We start from the raw sequence: 20,260 nt of genomic DNA on the forward strand, positions 1-20,260 counted from the left end.
CTTTTCAATAGAAAATTAGCATCGATTGCTTCCCTTACCACGCTGCTTCACCACATGCTCAGATTTCACGCGTGGTGCAGACACATGACTCTGCATCTGTGTTTGCGACCGAGAGGCTCCGTGGAGGAGGTATGATATGTTTTCCATAAGCACAGCTACTCTACACTGCCCTTCCTCGCCCACTCCCTGAGTACGTTCTTCTGTATCTTCCCCGTGCTCGTCTTGGGCAGTTCCTTGACCACCACGACCTCCCTGGGCACCATGAAGCGACTGATGTTGCTGTTCTCCTTGGCCCACTGAATCACCTCATCGCCCAACGTGTCGCTGTTTGTGCCGTCCTTTGTGGTGACAAAAGCCTTGGGCCGCTCGCCCCAGTGTGAGTCCGGCACGGCGCAGACGCCGACTTCGAGGATGGAGGGGTGCGTGGAAAGCATGGCTTCGAGCGCTACGCTGGAGATGTTCTCGCCGCCTGTGAGCCATTTGGTTAGCAAGCCGCTTCAAAAGAGTGAGACTCGGAAAGTCAACAACATACCACTGATGATGATGTCCTTCGCACGATCCAAGATCTGGATTGCTCCATCTGGATGCCAAACGGCTAGATCGCCTGTATGCAACCAACCGCCCTCCCACAACTTGCGCGTCGCTTCGGCATCTTTGTAGTAGCCCTTTGCGCAGATGTTGCCTTCGAAGATGACTTCTCCAATTTCTTTGCCGTCTCGTTCCACGTCGTTGAGGACACCTTCCGGCTGCTCAGTCTTGATGACTCGCGTCGCTTTGCCCATGATAAAGCCGTGGCCTTGCCGTGCCATACGATCGTATTTCGTCTTCTCGGGCAGCGATTCCCATTCGGGCATGTGGTAGCCTTTCGTGATCGGACCGTACGTTTCCGTAAGACCGTAGACGTGGACGGGGTGTAGGTTCAGGTTTGACATCTGTTCGAAGAGCCATGCGCTCGGTGGACTTGCGGCTACGGTGACTCTGACTGGCTGGGGTAGGCGCTCTGCTTCCTTCGCTGCGCAGAGTAGGGTGTTGACGGTTGGTGCGGCGTTGAAATGCGTGATGCCTTCCTCCTTGAGCAGGCGCCAGATCTCTGCGTAGTCGATCTTGCGGAGGCAATAGTGCGTTCCTCGGACGGCGGTGACTGACCACGGGAATGTCCAGCCCGTCGCGTGGAACATTGGCAGAGTCCAGAGATACTTTGCGCGGCCGGTGTGATAGTTCAGCCCAGACTCGATGACATTGCCCATGGCAGCAAGGTAGACGCCGCGATGTGTGTATTCGACCCCCTTCGGCTGTGCTGTTGTTCCGCTGGTGTATGCGAGTGCCATGACGTCTTCTTCGTCCTTCGCCTGCGATTCCAGATCTGCCCAGCCCTTGCTTCCTTGTTCAATATCGTACTTCAATCCCTCGAGTACTGCATCGTCGAAAGGACCAGAGAGTTCGCCTTCTGTCGCATCCGTGTCTGTGTCGATCAGTATGGGTACGTTTGGTCTTTCCTTCTTGTATTCGTCCAACAAGCCCACAAACTCAGCATCGGCAATGATCATGTCCACGTCCGAGTGCTGGAAGATGTAACTGATGTCGTCGTGCTTCAACCGGTAGTTGATAGCGACATTCACACCTCCTGCCGCCGCGATACCGAATGTGCTCTCCAGGAATGCTGGTGTGTTTGTCGCCAATATGCCTACTCTCTTATACCCGTGTTTCCTCAGGTAGTATGCCAGCCCTCGTGCGCGGTCCGCAGCTTCAGCGTAAGAGCGCCGTAGGATCTTGCCGTTCGCCGTCTTGTGGTATATTGCCATGGCGTCTGGCTCGATTTGCGCCGCGCGCCAGAGGAACCATGTCGGACTGAGGGTGTGGAAATTGTGTCGATGATGGTATTCGTGGCTGTCGCCGGGATGGATGGGCGGTGGCCCAGGGACGGGGTTGGCGGACGTGAAATGCGACGCGAGTTGCTTGAGACGATCTTTCGCACCTTCCATTGTATCTGCACGAGGATCTGGTGGATCGACGTTCTAACAGCAGCTTATATACACGCGACGGAAATATCGATCTACAGTTTGGCCCAGCTGAGCTGATGCTACAGACGCCAGAGTGCGGAGTAGCTCCGCTGTGGGACGAGATGCGAGAGATGTCCGAGGTCTTGAGCGATGAGAGGGCTGCAGGACGCGACTTTTGACAGGGGTGCGCGACGGCGGAAAGAAGGATGTCGCGATACTCTGAACAACGTGATCTAATACGTTTCTTACAGGGCGCAATGACTGACAGCCGACCCTGAAGCTCCCAGCCATGGGGAAATCTGGGGAAGGGTACCGGTTCCGGTGCGGCACGACGTCACAGCCGAGGTTAAGCGCCAATAGGCATACCCTATCCTCCCGCCCGCGTCGGATCGCAGACACATCGGACTACGAGGCTGTTGTGCAAGGTACTTGTCCATCTTGTCACGGCAGGGTGGATGCAAAGCATAAAGGGAATCGTGAGTGAATTAACATAACCACAAGTCTATTGCTGAATGCTCAACGCCGTCACCATGCTTTACATCAGCTGGGATTTTTCGTTTCGTATTGCTTCTAGCCGGAAGAGTACCTGAAGACACAGCAGACCGACCGCGAAGAGACCCATGAACACGTAAGCACCCTGGTATTGATGTGCTCTTTTAGCCTGGACACCCTTTCGAATGGTCGGAGTATAGTAGAGGAAATAAACATCCCATGAGCCCAATGCAATCCACGCCGAACCACGTCACCGAAACTGAAACCGACACTGTTCATCGACTGCCGATTTCTAGTATGCGAGGGATGTGAGCTCTTGCTGGACCTTGGAGTCGACAGTGGCCGTCTTCTTGGCCTCAGCCATCTGCCGGCGGATAGCCTTCTTGCGCTCGTAGTATGCGGCACCCTTGACCTTCCTGCGCTCCTCAAGACTGCGTATGGATTAGCATTTCTGATCTCGCATGCAGGAATTGGAGCGACATACCGGGCAACGACGTCCTGGTACTTCCAGCCGAACTCGTGTCCGAGACGGCCGACAGTGCAGTACTTGCGTCCGGGCTTGAGCCTCAGCACCCTCAGGGCCTGGGGAACGACGACGCGCTTCTTCTTGTCGTAGGGAGCGGGGACACCCTCGAAGGTCTTCAAGCGCTCCATGGCGGCCTTACCGCGGGGAGTCTTGTGAGGAATCATACCGCGGACGGTTCGCCAGAACATCTTGGAGGGAGCGCGGAAGTGGAAGGGACCTGGCAGATGGGTCAGCACATGTCGGCTAGTAACGCGCACATTCGACGTTGGACCGCGAATGCGCCGTGTATGGACGGGGAGACGTACCACCACGAGTGGGGTTGTAACGGGTCTGCTTGCGCAGGAAAGCAGAGTACTTCACTGTAGGGTCATGTCAGTTGCTGTCTTGCCAGAAAATTGTCCCTAGAGCGCTCTGCCAAAAAGCAGCCAAAGTGCACATCGCCGACCACATCGTCCTCTTGTAGCCCCATGTACCAATTGCACTCCATGGCTTGCTCCTGATCTCGCTCGCTCGCTCGGTGGGTGTACGTACACTTGGCGCGGAAGAACTCGCCGGAGATGTTGAGGGCCTCGCATCGCACAACAACGATCTTCTGGCCGTTGAGGAGCTGCTTGGCGACGGTGCTGGCGAGGCGACCGAGCAAGTGGCCCTTGCCGTCGATAACCTGCGTGCGCTGTCAGCGAGACGTCCAAGGAAGATGCGTGGTGTTGACGGGATTGCAGGCTGGCATCGCGGCGGCATGCGAAGGCCAGTGCCTGGGATATCGGGCTGCGTCTATCGGGGCGTACGTACAATGACGGGTTCGAATGTCGACATTTTGCTCGACTCCGGTGTGCTGTGAGGTTAGTTGTCGTGATGGAGAGCTCGATGGATGCGAATTCCAGGTGGCTCGACTAAGCGAACTGAATATTCGAGTTTGTGGTGCACGGACCCATTAGCGTGACTTCATCTCCAACGAGGTGAGCTTGCCCATCACCAACGTCTGCATGACAGCCAACGCCAACAACTAACACACGTCTTGTCGCTCGCCTGTGAGGTAGCAGTTCGGATACAATGGACGCATGTCGCTGCGGCGAACTGTCGCTGCATCTGGCGGACTGCCTGCTCGTACCGTCATGTCAGACGCGCGCTTCGACTGCGAAGGCAATAACAGTTCAGATCTGGCCTGTGTGATCTGGTGAGGGGTGAATTGCTGAACGATCTCTACTGCGTGATTAGGCTACACGTTGAACGCACGACTCCATGTGCTTCTTTGCGACAGTTCTTTACGCCAGTCTGAGCTGCTGATGCTGCCACTACTGCGACCATGCCAATCCAAACTGACCTCAAAATCTGGATACATTGCCGACCTGCAAGCTGCAAGTACTCCATGTCCGACTCAAGGACCGGCACTCATCATCGTTCTGATCCGATACTCTACTCAGATGCGTATGTCTCTATCGATATTCAGCATGTGTCTGTCTTCAATATATCGAACAGCAACGATGTAAGCGCTTTTGCGATGGCCAGCTCTGGTTAAAGATAGGACAGAGCGAGCGAGAGCCTGAGCGCGACGATGTTGTGTATCCGATGCCTTTGTACATCGCGGCTCACAAATGTACAGTCGGCTCTGTCTTTGAACTGTACCAAGGTATACATCGCAATACTTTTCAGGCTGAAGGGAAGGGCCTAGAGGTAATTCTGTTAATCGAAGAACGTCACGACAGCGTACGCTCTCGTTCTTGCCAGACTAAGACGCAAAATGAATATTGCGCCCCATCTAGCTCATACTAGGCAGGCACGCCTCCCAGCTCTACTACGCACATCATCAGTTCTCGTAAGCAGAAGCGTCTGCAAGAACAATCACGACCCACGTTATCGCAACGCGTTCATCCATCTCGGCAGCCATCATCATCTCGCCCGGCAATTTCTTTTCGACGATAGCTGTACCCTGCCTCGTCGCTTGTGCTGATGATGCTCGAAGCGCATATCCCAACTTGCAAGCGGATGCATTCATCGTTGGCACCATTGTATCGCACACGCAATGATCGTACGCATTCGGTAGCCTCGGCCCGTAGGTCTAGATTCTCTATCACGGCTCTTGAACGGATGCTAACGGCTCTTAGTTGACGCAGACGGCTTGTACCAAAGTCGGTACATCCCGGTCTTCTTTAAGGTTTTTGGAATCGGCGGCTACTATGACTTTCGCCTCTCGCGTCCGTAGTATACATGCTCGATTTACAACACAGAAATCTTGGCAATGTATAGTTGCCTGGCGCTAATGGCTGGTAGTATCGGGCTATCCAACTAATCCGGTAACCCATTCACTACTTTCGGCATCCTCCATTAGTTTCAACATCTGTCACAATCTCGTCGTTCGCTCCGACTGTGCATCGGACGGAGGACAGGCAAGACACCGCTATCCTCAGCCATGCATTTCGACGAACCTACGCTTATGTGAAGCCGTCGATACGCTTTCCAGTAGGGATACAGACAGGGTTAGCCATGCTGTTGTTGGCCCTCCAAAGAACGCCGATTTTAACAATCATACTCATTTCGTCATAAGGATGCTCATCCTTCGACCAAGTACAATCAAAGTCCAGAATTCCGTACGGAGGCTAATCCGTTAGTCTGTCTGTGCTACCAAGCCGTAGTTTTGATCTCGACCTTTGTACCGGAGCCAGATCGCCCACTACGTCACGGCATGGGGAAAACGTTTCGATGATGGATCTCATGGCTGTCTCGATGCCGAAGTCGGATTCACGATCAGGATGAAGCTAATGCAAGTAAATCTGAAGCTGGTGCTAATGACGGGTGTGTTAAGCCCGAAGCTTGTTGCTGGCAAACATGACAAGAATACAGAATTTTCTTTCGCGATTACCACCACATTGCAGGGTGCGCTGATCGTGGTTCACTAAACGCATCTCGATTGCGGTCCTACTGCGGGTGTGATGCTTAAATTGTCGATCACACAGGCTGCATGGATCTGCAGTGAACGTCACATTAGAGAGCCAAGGAGCCTCAGGTAAATCCATATTCTGATAGTCCATCACGCTACGCCTCGATTCGAGATGTTACCTGACAGCCCCAGCGGACGAGTCACCGGTGATCGGCCCCTCGTCCTGTAGGTTGCATTGGCTTTTACGTACAGGCGCAAGCAGCAAGCTAAGCACATGGACAGCATCCTTGCAAGGTTTCTCGCAACGACATATGCATCGTCATGCGCCACACCTCGAAGCGATCGCGAGACTAGCTTCGCTTGGCGTCATGCACACATTCTCCTGTTCAGCCACGTTTCACCAAGACGGAGTCATGACTTGGCCCATCTCCCAGACAATTTTGCGCCACTCCTGACGTAGCTTGGCCCATTGGCAGGTGACCATCAGCAGGAAATATCGTGCGTTTTCCTCTTGGCTGTGTGGCTAGTGTCGTGGCTAGAGCAGGAATACGATCAGCCCAATGCCAATGCCAATGGCATTCGAATTAAACGCTGATCGTGACCTGCCAGTGCACCCGCCGAGTCAACGCGCGACCACCCGAAGGGCGAAAGTGGGTGCAGTAAGCGATCCGCTGAGTCATCCGGAAGTCGGCACGCATAGCTCAAGACAAGCACCACTAAAACTCGTAGGGTGTTCCAATAACCACCGTGTGGGCTTCCATAACCGCAAGCGTGGCAGTGCCAAGGGACCTCGGTATGACATGAGTCTATCATCGGTACCTCCGACAGGACTACCCGTGGGAATCCATATATATGCATGTTTGCAGTTGTGGCGAGAGATCGGTTGACAAGCATCGCAAACGGTCGTGGAGAATTAGGCGACATGCGCCAGGCAGAACACGCATAAACGAGCCTGCTTGAGCAGAGTTTGCCTTCAAGATATCTCATATCTCAAAGGATTTCCCGCTTGGCGAGTCGATACGTTCTACAATATTGGCAGATTGTATTCATGGGGAAACTAAAGCGGTAGTTGGCCCCACTGAACGTTTTAAGCACATTTCAAGGTCGTCACCCGAAAACGAACAGATACGGGAAACAAGTGAATTGACTGAGATTGTCCGAATGCGCACGAAAGATGGGATGCGGATGTGAATCTTTCGCTTGTTGTGCATTTCCTGTTTGTGGGAGAAGCTCAGGCATGGCAGAGCCGTGTGCGACGTCTGTCTGCCGGTGTACTGCAGACGACGGGCAGGGTCACCAGCCGCAGTCAAGCCACGCTGTCACCATCATGGCGACTTTATCCGGCGCTAAGATCTGTCGCGCAAGGCTGCATGCTGGTTGGTGCTGGTGGGGAGACAGGGCTTCGGAAGCTCGCCCTGGATGAGAGACCGAAGAGCCCACATCTGGGGTGAATATTTGTCTTCGCTTGGCCGTATGACAGATGGCTGGCAGGAGAATACGGTGCCACTCGACACCTCAGCCGTAAGCGAGTCTATCGGTGGCTGATCATTGCTCGAAGTAGTGGCTTTAGAGCGCACGAGGAATATCGGGGAACGACTGAACTGCAACGGAATGGCGGATCAGACCACTAATGCGGCTTGAGTTGCTCCAAAAGCCATGGAGAAGGCTCGGCTTCGCTTGGACGCAGGGCTCGACGACTTGTTGGGTGGCGTCCCCAGGACACATGCCAGCAGCGGTATGACGCCACAGGGCACGGGTGAGCATGGCTGTGCTTGACGACTTGGCAAGGTGCAAGAGTGGTGTATCACTGAGGAGGTTTATCGGAAAGTGGGGCCCGCAGGAGCGGTGTGTATGCTGTGCAGAGGCAGCGGGCAGTTGGCAGCGTGCGATGCGGCCGTGGGCAATTCCAGAAAGCGTCGAGGGAGCTCGCCGAGATGAATGCACCAGTTCCAGGCTTGGCTGCCAGGTGAGGAGCAAAAAGCGGACGACTCGGCGGAGAGCAACGATTCGATTCCGGCGTCCAAAGGGCGGGACGGTGCCATGCGCTGGCGCTAACCCAACTCTAATCCCTGACCCACAAGCTTCTCCGCCGTCTTCACACACCCCTGCCGCGAGCATCCACCACTTTGCTCTTAGGCGCAGCATTCCCCCCAGCCACAGCTGGCCACACTCTCCTCCCGACACCCATGACTTCTCCGGCCCTCACGACAACTGAGAGCCTTCCAGCAGACGCGGGCCGCTCGGGCCCCTTCGACAACCCGCAGGAAGACGCCTCTGAGTTTGGCGAGGAAAACTCAGAAACCAATGACGTCGGCGACGATCAGGCACCGAAACAGCAACCCCAGAAGCGACGACGAGTGACGCGTGCCTGCGACGAATGCCGGCGCAAGAAGATCAAGTGCGACGGCAAGCAGCCGTGCACCCATTGCACTGTCTACAGCTATGGTATGTCCTCTGTGTACACTGAATTGCGTGGGAGAATGCGAGCTAATAGCCTACAGAATGGTAAATAATGTCCCCTAACGGATTCGCTACTGCACACAAAACTGATCCTCTCCAGTACTTATGACCAGCCCTCAAACCGCCGCCGCAATGCGACGCCCCAGTACATTGAGGCTCTCGAAAGCCAGCTCAAGCGCGCAAAGGCGCTACTGCACGTGGTGCTGCCAACCGTGGATTTGAATGACCCCGCCATAGACGCCCACCTCCAGAACGGCCTGTTACCACAGCTGCCCCAAGCAGCTGTGCGGCCTCCTGTGATGCCTGTAGACCCCCGGATCGCGCAACACCAGGCACCGGCCCACAATGAAGACCAGCCTGATTCGCACCTGGAAGCCATGGTTAAAGCGACGGGCCAGCTTGATCTCGACGAAGAGGGCAAATGGGACTACCAGGGCCACTCTTCAGGGCTCAGCTTCATGAGAGGCCTGCGGCAATTCGATGACATGTTCCAAATCCCTTCGGACGAGTCGCCGTCCCTCCGGCACCAATCCATGTCCTACGAACCGCCTTCTCCTGGTTCCCTTTCCATCGCTGGATCCACGACAGCACCGTCCAACGTACCCTTACCCAGCCGGGAAAATGCACGCATTCTCTGTGACAGCGCCATTATCCAGTACAGCGCCATGCTGCGCGTCGTCCATCTCCCCACTTTTTACAAGCAAATGAGCCGTCTCTACGAAGTCGCTCCCGAGAATTACGGCAGCGCCGAGACTAGCTTTCTACCTCTATTCTACTCCGTTCTAGCTTTGGGCAAACTCTATTCCGAAAATGACACCGGGGTCGATGTAGCAAGCTACGACATCCTTACCGACGAGGGGTACGCAGCAAAGTCTCCCTGTGCGAGCTTCGTCCATGCTAATGCGGTCCAGACTCAAGTACTTCAAAGCTTCGCGCCAGCTCTTGGACATTACTGACTGCAGGGATCTGACTTCACTTCAAGCCATCATTTTCATGATCCAATTCTTGCAATCGTCAGCCAAGCTTAGCACTTGCTATGCTTACATCGGAGTTGCTCTGCGCTCTGCGCTACGCATGGGCTTGCACCGTTCATTCAACGTCAAGTTCAATCCCATCGAAGCGGAAACACGTAAACGCATATTTTGGGTGATTCGAAGGATGGACACATACGTCGGGGCCATGCTCGGTTTACCGCGATTTCTGGACGATGAGGACATTGATCAAGAGTGGCCAGTTGAGGTCGATGACGAGTATATTACGGAGACGGAGATTCTGCCCATGCCCAGTGGAAGTATTTCTGTCATGGCGGCCTTCAATGCCCACACGCGTCTCGTCCAAATCTTGAACAAGATCTGCAAGTACGTGTACCCTATCAAAGGCACACAATCAGGCGCCAAGAACTCTGTGACCTATTCTGTGGGCTACTCCAAGATTCGCGAAATCGAACAGGATCTAGCAAGATGGCTCGATGAGCTGCCTATCGCGCTCAGGCCGGGCGGCGACGCCCCTCCAATCATCAGGAGGTAAGCTGAATATCTAACATCATCTTTGCAGCTGCTGACATATACGCAGGGTGCAACAACTTCTCCGTATGGCGTTCGGACATGCCCAGCTTTTACTCTATCGGCCATTCCTACACTACGTTTCGCAATCGTACAACGTGAACACCGTGGACCAGAGGGCCTTTGCCTGCGCTTCTGCCTGCGTTAACGTCTCGCGCAACATCATCCACATTTCCACGGAGATGAGAAATCGCGGCCAATTGGCTGGAGCATACTGGTTTTCCATGTATACGACCTTCTTCGCTATTGTATCAATTTTGTATTTCGTCTTGGAGAACCCACAGAGTCCCACCAGTTTTGAATTGCTACGGGATGCAGTGGAAGGGAAGGACGTATTGGCGTACTTCGCGAAGAGGAGCCTGGCCGCTGATAGGTGCAGCACAGCACTAAAGGTAAGCACAGCACTAGTTTCTTCTGACTGACAACACTAATAATGTTTCCCAGGGCATGTTTGAACGTCTCCCGGAATCAATCAGACATGGTGGAGAGATCATTGCATCGAGGAAGCGCCGACAAGGAAGCTCGCCGCACTCTCTTGGCACCCGCCCTACCTTTGGTCAGAGCGACTCTGCCGCACCCCGCCGTGCGAGTACCTATCCCGATAGCATTCCCAATGTCAAGACTGCTGGCCAAGCCCAGTCATTTGAGTCTGGCGGCCCTGACTTTGGTAGCATCGGCTTGGGTTCTTCTTATCCCGCACACTCGGTCTCCAACCCCAATCTATTCGATGGTGTGCCAGGCCTTACACCTACATCATCCAACGATAGCCTACCGAGCTTTGGCTTGGCTCCTATTCATGACTCGCAGCAGACATCATCTGCCTTTGGTCCAACAAGCCTAGGCAACCCTTTGGCAGACCCGTCAGGTCTTAATGTCCCGATCGCAGACATCTCAACAATGATGTTTCCGTCTGCCGACCCGCTCGCCTACCCCAACCAGCCCATGACTGCTTTTGAAAACAAACATCCACAAACTTTCGACCGCAGTACTGGCACCCCGGTGAGCGGACACCCTCCTCAACTCTCGACCAGTATGGAGATGAAAGGACACCCGGCCATGTTTGCTCCCACGAGCACGCCCAATTCGCAAGCTCGACCCATGGACAGTGAGGCACAGATCTTTACTTCCATGCCCATGTATTTCATGCAGGGCAACCAGCAATACCGCGGATATCCACCTCAGCAGGGTATGCCGATGCAAACATCCAGCAACATGCCTTTTGATGAGCTGATGCATCAAGAAGACTGGTCGCAATCTTTTATGGACCCTGCAATGAACATAAATGATGGGAGGTCATCGCTGAACAATGCCCAATTTGGCCAAAATGGATGGCGTTAGTTCGTCGACTCACATAACGCGGACCACTGGACGGGGCTATCAACGCTTTGACGTTTGTTTTCTGCTTTGTTGTGAAGCATGCTGAGTCCCGTCTATCGATGTGCATCAGCTTCGACTATGACCGGTGCCCTCGCCCGCGCCCTCCTTCCCACACAACGATTACGGCCGATATTTCCTTAGTACACTGAGCGTTTTATTCCGGCGTTTGCGAGTCTACCAAAAGCATTATACCCCATTGTCAACCGGCTGGCACCGATGAGCTAAGCGTTTTCCAACGGTATGCGTAGGGTGAGGACAGAGCCTCACTGACGTAGTTGTGACTTTTCAGTCCACTACGATCGCGACCTGTCCAATGCATTTCAGCATTGATTTTTTTGCTTTGAAGACTTCGATTTGGATTTGGCGTTCGAAAAGCTAGACTTTTTGAGCGTGACGGACCTCGCGGCTGCGAGTGTAGATTGAGCATCTCATCAAGATACTCATGAAGATTGGAAGAAGTGCGTTGAAGGACCACACTCATTTTGTCCGAGCCAGTAACGGGTAACGCCGTAGATTAGCAAATTGACTGAAGGCGATACTTAGGTATCGCGCATAGCTTACAAAGACTAAAATACAACGCACATTGCTGAAAAAGCTCTGGCATAAACACCAGAAGCTGGCTGAAATCCATGTTGACCTAGCTTAGTGAACGGTAAGCCCACGTCAGAGTTAGGCCAGCCATAGACGCACAAAAATTGAAAGAGAAGCCATGGTCTTAAAACGAAGCCTCAGTGGAGCCTAGCACAGACACCCAGCCACCATAGTAGGCCGGCGGAGCGGGGTGAATCCCATGCCGACTTCCAAGGCCGTGCCTAGACCTCCACCTTCGGCGCCGAAGCCGCCAAGTGCAGCTCAACGTGGGCCAAGCGCTAGCACCCACCATTGAGAAAACGGCAAGTAGTGTGGGTTAGTGTTTACCGACAATTGGGGTCTTGGTTACCAAGCGGATTCCAAGCGGTCATCTGTGTCCCAAGAGATGGTATCTAGCGACCTTCTTAACCAGGTCATCGGGGCTGACGGACTAGATCTTTTGTACCTTAGCGAGCAGTTGGCTAAGAGATTAACAGGTTTTGTCGGATATCGTAGTGAGTACTGTTGCAGGACCAAGGACGATATCGGCTCGTGGTTTACCGGAAGGAACATGGGAAAGTGTATATGTAGGCGCGGTGACGCTGAATATGTGAGGTACCAGGAACATCTCGCACCATTGGACTGACGGTGAATCGCTATCGTCATGGTTCACGTATCTTCGTTGTCGGTTCTTGGCTCTGCCTTGGTTGGACTGAGCAATGCGGCCGCCTTGGGTACTACGGAGGAGTATGCTGATGGTACTGTGCATGCAAGGATCATGGGGATGAAGATCGTAAGGCTTCCGTGTCGGTGCACGCTGGTGCATGCTTATACTGACCCCAACAGACACAATGGGATGCTGAGATTGCCTCGGGAGAGATGGATAGCACCCGCTACCCTGAACTAGGTCACACGCCATGTGAGAACGGCTTCGCTGCTGCAATCCCTGGTGACTTCAACAACACGTTCAGGTGCCATAATGTCAGTTGGCTCCAGGTTCAAATGCTCATCAGTTCGCTAATGTGTATAGATCGACCTCTACCATTTCCTCCCACATTCCCTCCTTGGCAGCTCTGATGGACAAGGCTCCTCTTCTTGGGGCTGGACATCAGAGGATGGACGCGAGTTTGTAGCAATCGGCCAGTTCGACGGTACCGCCTTTGCAGAGATCAGCAGCGAAGGAAAGCTGATCTATCTGGGCCGCCTGCCTCCTTTCGACCCTATCGGATCCCGCTGGCGCGAGATTCGCGTGATGAGGGACTATGCCGTCATTGGTAGTGAGGCCATCAACCACGGTGTTCAAATTTTCGACATGAAGAAGTTGTTGGACCTTGACGGAAGCGAGCCGATGAACTTTACCCAAGACGATCTGACTGGCCACTGGGGTCTGACTGATGACTGGAATGCTCTCCCGGTTGGCCGAACCCACAACATCGTTGTCAACGAAGAACTCAACTACGCCGTAGCAGTTGGATCGGTTGGCGGTAACGAGACTATCCGTGTCCGTGGCGATTTGCCATGCCGCGGAGGCCTCATCTTCATCGACATGAGCGACCCTGAAAACCCTACCAGCCCAGGCTGTGCTTCTGCTGATGGCTATGTCCACGATGCCGAATGCATCGTCTACCGCGGACCAGACACTAAGTACTACGGCCGCGACATCTGCTACGGTTACAACGAAGACACGCTGACTATCTACGACGTGACTGACAAAGCCGGCAACACCACCAACATCATCTCTCGCACCACATACCCTGGAGCAGAGTATGTCCATCAAGGTGTCGTCAACAACGCAACCTGGCAGGAATACATCTTCCTTGACGATGAATTCGACGAGCGTGACGCCAAAGTCGGTCCCATGACACAGGGTCTGCCCACCACCCACATCTTCGACATTCGCGACCTGGAGAACCCCTTCTACTCTGGCAACTATGAGGGAAAGCGCCGTAGCATCGACCACAACCAATACGTCGTTGGCGACTACCTCTACCAATCGAACTATGGAAACGGTCTCAACGTCCTGGACATCCACACCATCACGCAAGATCCCAGCGGCGACGGCATCTGCGAAGCCGGATTCTTCGACATCTACCCCGAAGACGACGAGAACGAAGGTGGCGGCACAGTAGCCTTCCTCGGCTCCTGGTCCAGCTACGCGAACTTCAAGAGCGGATTCATCTTCGTGCACACTATCGAGCGTGGTAGTTTCGTCGTCAAGATGACGAGCAAGGAGTGTGCAAAGCCAGCCGTTTGCGAAGTAGACTCTTGTCTTACGTCGATGCGCACAGCAAACGTGGAGGGTAGACTGCAGGCTTCGCAAGAGTTCTGCGGTAACTTCACTCAGAGGCTGATTGATGATGTTCGTGCCGTGCCGAAGTTTGCGCAGGAGGCTTGTACGGGTGAGCAAGTGGTTGCGCAGGTTAGCAGTGCGTGTGCTTGCTTGCCTACGCTTGCTGTACCTGAGTTGCCAAGGACGACAACTAGGGGGCCGGTGCCTACTATGCTGCCGCCGAGGGTCTAGATGGGACAGGGATGATAAGGGCCTGATGTATTATGACAGTGACGGGCTTGGATAGAGTCCCTTCAGAACAGACAATACGAGATCCGCTTATCAAACAAACAACAAGATGTACTCGCTGCGCACGAATGCATTGGTGATTAAGTGTCAGTCACAGTTGTCATAAAAAATGCAGATTGCTACAACGATAGATTGAGATGCCTAGTGCTGAGCAGCGTAGCTGCTATGATGAATAAATATTTACTGAAAGACGAAGATGTACAAGAGAAAATAGGAAAGGCCACAGGCCGATCCAAAGCTACTTCACGGTGCTCCAAGGTATAGCACTCGTCTCATCCTGGAACTTAGCAAGAAGCGCCGGTAGGGATGTTGAGGCAGCTAGTGCTCTTCTTTCCGCCAGTGACGCTGTTACCGGTCCAGGTCCAGTTGGAGCAGCTGCCCTTACCGCAAAGAATGTAGACGTCAGTACCCTTGGCAGCAACGGTACCCTTGACATTCTGGATGGTAAGGCCAGTGATCGGGACACCGGTGGTGGGCTTGCCAGTGGGAGAGCCGTTCTGGTAGTCTTGCTGGATAACGATGCCGTACTTCGCAATGTTCTTGAGGGTGATGTTCTTGTATGTAACACCAGAGACAGCACCGGTGGCACCAGACACAGTCTTGATACGGACACCGTTGTCAGAGTTGGTGATGGTGGAGTCGGAGATGATGACGTTCTTGACAGTGTTGTCGCTGCGGCCACCTACAGAGCCGATGGAGATACCGTGTCCGCCAGAGCAGGTACCGCCGGTGAAGTGGATGTCCGTACCGGAGTTGACAGCCAGGCAGTCGTCCTGGTTCTTGATGTTGGCGTTGGTGATGTACACACCGGTGGAGCTGCCAACGTCGAAAGCATCGGTGTTGTGACCGCCGTTGGTGATGTCACCAGCAGTGTTGTCGATGGTGATCTTATCGAGGGTGAGGTCCTGCGCGCCGTTGATGGAGAATCCCTGCACAGGGGTGTTCTTGACGTTGAGTCCAGTGATAGAAGATGAGATCATGGAATGGGCGTAGAAGAACTTGCCAAATCAGTTGTAACTCAGCAAAAGATCAGTATTGACATACCTTGGGCTTCGTCTTGCCGCCGTTGCTTCCCTTGCCATCCCACCACTTAGCACCATTTGCGTCAATGACATGGCCAGCGGCGCCAATGACTTTGATGTTGGTTCCCGAAACAGAGATGAGAGGGCCCTCCCACTCCTTGTAGCCGAAGGTGGTGGTGCCCTGGAAGGTGACGGTGGTGCCTGACTTGAGCTTTGTCAAGTCAAGGGTCGTTCCTGCTGGAACAGTCATACCCTGAATGACAATAGCAGAGCAGGAAGCCTTGTTCTTGATGGCTGTAGCAGCATCGGAGAAGGTGCAGCTTGCACGGGTGTCAAGACTAGAAGGAGCAGCCGAGACGAGCGCACCAGCGCCGAGAAGGAGAGAGGTAAGTGTGAAAGCAACCATGGTGAATGTAGCTTGAAAATAGGGATGATTGAAGGGAATGTAAGGCTGTTGTGTAGAAAATGAATGAATGAGTGAGTTGTTGGGTTCTGTAGAGACGTTCCGCCATGCCCTTTATACCAGGACTTCATCGACAGTGGTACGTATTGATAGGTGGAGCCATCGGAGGATTCACACGAGTCGTCGACAAGCTCAAATTCCTTGAGCTTGTCATTGCTGGGCAAGGCTTGTCATCGCAAAAGGTCTAGGGTCTGCGAGAAATGAGGGCACAAAGCGGATGGCACCTGCGCCGGTGTTCTCGCAGCATGTAACAGGTGGATCCTCGGTTGGGGCTACTCCGCTTTGTATAAATGAAACGAGATCTGGATGTGACCGAATCGCAGATGGTGGTGGGCGATCTCTGTGACAATTCTCCGTCAAATCGATTGCCAGCCTCGTAGCGCTGAGCAGAATCTCACTGCAACTAAGCATACAGCTTACCCAGAGTTGAATACTCTACAGCACGCGGGCAATCTGGACTACTGTCAGGTGTTCGTGTCTTGCCGTGTTAGATCAATGGTGAAACGAAACAACTGGTCCAGACGCGTGGCGCCGCTGTCGCGTGGCGCAAAAGGTCAGACGCCATTGCGGATACAGAAAGCACGTTCACGCCGCCGGCCGCCGATTGATGGAATGTCACCAGCCACACCGTGAGACCTTCGTAGGATTGGAGCGATGCGCAGGATTGACGGAGAATTGTTTGAGTGAAAGGACAGCTGCATGACTTCCGGAGGGGTTTCTAGAGACGAATCCGGATTAGCGCCCGACCAGCGTCCCGTCACCGAAAGTGACGGCAGCGACATCCCGCACCTGCATGAACCCTTTTCCGTCTCATCGCCATCTCTCCAGGCGCGCACTGAGAGACTGTTGCATCAGTTGAATTGCATCAGCATCAACATAGTCGTCAACTCGCAAAACATTCATTGCAGCACGACTCCGGCTCCCAGGCACACGGCCCGCGAACCAGGCGGACACGGGAAGTAATTAGGTATAGCCTCAAATCTCGGATCTACCCCTAGATTTTTCACCGCCACCGCTCTGGACACTATGAGTAATCATCGTGGCAGCTATGCTCACGATCCTCGGACGAAGAAACCTCCTTGTGGCAAGCCCTCTACTAAAAGACCCCAGGCTACCCAGTTGCGCAACAGCATAGTCGCTATCCGACGCACCGCTCGTCCCATACCTTGCGCACCTGCTATGGCCGTCTTCTCATCAATGATCATGAACGGTCCTGGTTCTGGTTTCACCAGGTAATATACTAACCAGTCGGCGCACCAAAAGAGATACAAACAGCGCGTCCTATAGACCTGCAGATCCATCTCTTCGATCCATGGTTCCGCCAAGATCTGCACTTCCTTGAGCCCATCGATAGCGTTACCGAAGGCACAAGCCAAGGCAGCCATTGACGGAAGCGAGCATGCGTCGTCTGTGAAACCAATGCCGATGAGTTCCAGATAGTGCCGCTCCAGCATCTTCGCATAATTGCGCAAATTCGCGGTCGAAATCAGATCTCTGGTTGCATACGCAGAATCTACGAGAGCTGTTGCGTAGTGTGCAACGCGGTTCGCCACCAGATCTTCGCGTAGGTCTCGAATGGACCTCCGTGCCCACTCCATGTTCTCTTCCATAGGGGACTGTGGAAAAAGGCTGGCCCCAACAGGCAGATGAACGTCGCGGCGTGCTTTCAGAACGACCTTATCTAGAAAACTGGCTGCTGTGGGATAGCTGCCTTCTAGATATACGTCGCCCGCCAGTCTCTTAATGTCAATTGGCAAATGAGCCAAGTTGTCTTTTTTGTATGCGTCAAATCGCTTGTCTTGCAGATGCTGCCGGTCTGGGGCAAGAGCTGGCGCTGGCGGTACGTCGAACATATCAAGTTTGGTGAAGATGGCGTTGATTGAGACACTGTCGAAAAGGATATCGTGAAAGTGGTTGGCATAATTTTCGATGGGAAAGTTGGTCACCAATTCTGTTAGTGATGGCTTCCCATGAGACTTGTCGCCTGTTGCTGCATTCAGGAGGCGGACGTCTTTGTCCGAGATGGTATTCAGATGGACATCCAAGCTCTTGCTCTCACGTATCGCGTCTGGATCATCGCAGACGTAATATAACGCCGCGTGTCCGCAGTCGTACATTATAGTAACTGGTGAGCTGACTTCAGCCTGCTTTTGGACTGTCAACGATTCCAGAGGTCGGGGCGTGGCATCGCCTGTCAGGAACACACTGTGTTTCCCCGAAGGACCGGTCGCTTTATCATCGCGCATTTCCCATACTACCGTTATTCGGATATCCTCGAAGAAGTCGCCTACATCACCCTCAGAATAGAAGCTTGGTGTATCGCGCGCAGTGTCGACTGGGGGCCTCCATTCATGTTGGTGTCCAGTAAAGGCTGCGTTGATAGGACCGCCTAGTTTGAAGGCAAGGAGCGCGACCAAGAGAGGGTGTAACGCGCCTTTCTGGGCAGGCATTGACGTAGAAAGCTCAAGCGGACTAGATTGCGGCTCGGGCGACGAGTCCCCACTCGCAGGAACTTGCTCCTCGATCGGCAAAGCTGCAATCTCCTCGTCTTCTTCGATACCAAAGGTGAATGCGACAGCCTTGGACCTATCCAGTGTCTGCGCCAGAGTCCTGAACTTCTCGACTATCTTGAAAGCAACATCGCGCTGAGCAAAGCCTTCTGTCTGCGCACACGCTGCAACGAGCGCATTCAGCATATTGCGCCGATATCCAGTTTTCCTCGCACACGCTCGGGCATCTTGAGGTCTCTCTTGCAGTACTTCCGTATGCTGGCGGCATGCAACTCTATCTTTCACCTAAAGATGGATGTACGAAGTCAGTGTTTGTCTCACATACAGTTCGTACATCGGCAATTACTCACGAGCCGACCTATGAGGTTGGTGGGTACCTGGAGAGCGACATTGAAGCGTTGCGGTCGGTTCATGTCGAGCTCTGGATCCACTAGTAGGTTGGAGTAGATTGTGAAAGTACCCAGCGAAAGAGCTGTTGAATCACTGGCGGTTGTCGCGGTTGTCGCGGTGATATCGAAATAAGCTCGTCGGAAGAGTGCGATCGCCGTGAAACCGCAATGTGAGTGTAGCGCCAAGCTACAGAAACAGGTAGTACTCAGGGAACAGGTAATGTTTCCTTGTCCAGCTCTTTCACCTGTTTAGCCTCACTTACTGGAAGCCAACAAGCGGTTTGGGACTGTCAAGCACATCGCCAATGTCTCACCCCACGATCAAACGCCTCTCAGGTCTTGGTACCACGTGCTACTTACAACATCCCGTTTGCCGTCTATCGGCTTTGCGGTAAGATTCGTTGTCTCGCGATGGTCGAGGTGCGCTGGTTTAGACTATGGTCATTCTGTCCTTGGCCGTCAAGCTTGCAGTATGTGTCCTTCAGACAGTGAACCTTCGGATATGAAAATTAATTGTCATAGGGAGTCAGATGCTTACCTCCGCATTCAGTGGTATGAGAAGCTGGTTGGTCGCACAGTTACGAGAAGTCAACAAGACGACTGCGCCATCTTTTCAACAATAGCGCCACGCAGTGACTACTCGATCAGTATGACCTTGCTTGAGGAGGACGCTGAGGCGATACTGAAAGAGCAGGACAAAGGTATTGAGCGTGAGCTTTTCGTCATATTCACCTTTCTGACGTCAATTTACGACACACTCGATCTTCTTCAATCGCGTATTGGCATGAGCTCAGCATAGCCAGAATTTTCGAGTATTGCGCCCGTGAGCAGTGTGAGAAGAGCATTCGTTTACTCGTCTTGTTCGTAGGCCCGATGACAGGACGTTGTGGGTGTGTATAGAGAGAGCCAAAATGACCCGGCCGTTGTTCTGGCGCTCTCGAAATGGCATTGTCTGCTAGTACGTCGTGGCCGCTCATGCACATTTGGAAACATCGACGCTAACGATTAGGTTTGCTGGGGCTCGAGCGCGAAGATGAGCAATCGAAGTAAGCACAAATGACTCGTGACAGATTGGGCATGCGCTCATGTTAAAGATCTAATCGCGCGATGTAGGAGATCATTGTACTGCAAAGAGACAGTACGTAGTTGAGTATGTCAACATCGCGCCACAAGAGAAGTCTGAGATGCTTCATACGAACTGACAAGGCATCTTGGTAGAACTTGGGCAGGAATCGGTGTGCGCGCAGCTTCGCGGCGACGCCAGCGCCCGCACTCGCGCAGTCTATTTGAACGAACCGGGCCGTGGATCTGACAGCATTCTAGTGCCGACATTTCCTCCGCGACAGTTGAACGAGAACGTTTCGACGTTCGACATCGTCGCGACCAAGGTGGGGTGGAATAATCGATATTGTCAGCATCGAAATGAAGCCGGA

General features: G+C 53.5%; 6 protein-coding genes across 6 annotated transcripts; 2 read left to right on the forward strand and 4 right to left on the reverse strand.

Moving 5' to 3' along the window:
- Positions 1-155: 155 nt before the first annotated feature.
- J4E86_001895 (uncharacterized protein) lies at positions 156-1,982 on the reverse strand (the record flags this gene model as incomplete). The annotated part of the gene is made up of 2 exons (XM_051442458.1): positions 156-469; positions 533-1,982. The coding sequence occupies 2 exons, from the start codon at positions 1,980-1,982 to the stop codon at positions 156-158; spliced, it is 1,764 nt and encodes a 587-aa protein (XP_051306046.1).
- Positions 1,983-2,784: 802 nt separating this feature from the next.
- Positions 2,785-3,834, reverse strand: CRP46 (60S ribosomal protein L16; the record flags this gene model as incomplete). Its single annotated transcript, XM_051442459.1, has 5 exons — positions 2,785-2,923; positions 2,977-3,235; positions 3,324-3,377; positions 3,550-3,682; positions 3,811-3,834. 5 exons carry the CDS (start codon positions 3,832-3,834, stop codon positions 2,785-2,787), a joined length of 609 nt encoding a protein of 202 aa, XP_051306047.1.
- A 4,248-nt stretch (positions 3,835-8,082) lies between these two features.
- On the forward strand, positions 8,083-11,256 carry J4E86_001897 (uncharacterized protein; the record flags this gene model as incomplete). The annotated part of the gene is made up of 5 exons (XM_051442460.1): positions 8,083-8,312; positions 8,457-9,215; positions 9,268-9,879; positions 9,929-10,310; positions 10,363-11,256. 5 exons carry the CDS (start codon positions 8,083-8,085, stop codon positions 11,254-11,256), a joined length of 2,877 nt encoding a protein of 958 aa, XP_051306048.1.
- Positions 11,257-12,643: 1,387 nt separating this feature from the next.
- On the forward strand, positions 12,644-14,386 carry J4E86_001898 (uncharacterized protein; the record flags this gene model as incomplete). Its single annotated transcript, XM_051442461.1, has 3 exons — positions 12,644-12,658; positions 12,712-12,846; positions 12,896-14,386. The coding sequence occupies 3 exons, from the start codon at positions 12,644-12,646 to the stop codon at positions 14,384-14,386; spliced, it is 1,641 nt and encodes a 546-aa protein (XP_051306049.1).
- A 341-nt stretch (positions 14,387-14,727) lies between these two features.
- Positions 14,728-15,871, reverse strand: PGN1 (glycoside hydrolase 28 protein; the record flags this gene model as incomplete). Its single annotated transcript, XM_051442462.1, has 2 exons — positions 14,728-15,441; positions 15,488-15,871. 2 exons carry the CDS (start codon positions 15,869-15,871, stop codon positions 14,728-14,730), a joined length of 1,098 nt encoding a protein of 365 aa, XP_051306050.1.
- Positions 15,872-16,980: 1,109 nt separating this feature from the next.
- J4E86_001900 (uncharacterized protein) lies at positions 16,981-18,624 on the reverse strand (the record flags this gene model as incomplete). The annotated part of the gene is made up of 1 exon (XM_051442463.1): positions 16,981-18,624. The coding sequence occupies one exon, from the start codon at positions 18,622-18,624 to the stop codon at positions 16,981-16,983; it is 1,644 nt and encodes a 547-aa protein (XP_051306051.1).
- Between the last annotated feature and the right edge of the window lie 1,636 nt (positions 18,625-20,260).

The sequence above is a fragment of the Alternaria arbusti genome, assembly GCF_024043155.1.
Source record: "Alternaria arbusti strain BMP 1465 chromosome Unknown scaffold_2, whole genome shotgun sequence".
Taxonomy (NCBI): Eukaryota; Fungi; Ascomycota; class Dothideomycetes; order Pleosporales; family Pleosporaceae; genus Alternaria; species Alternaria arbusti.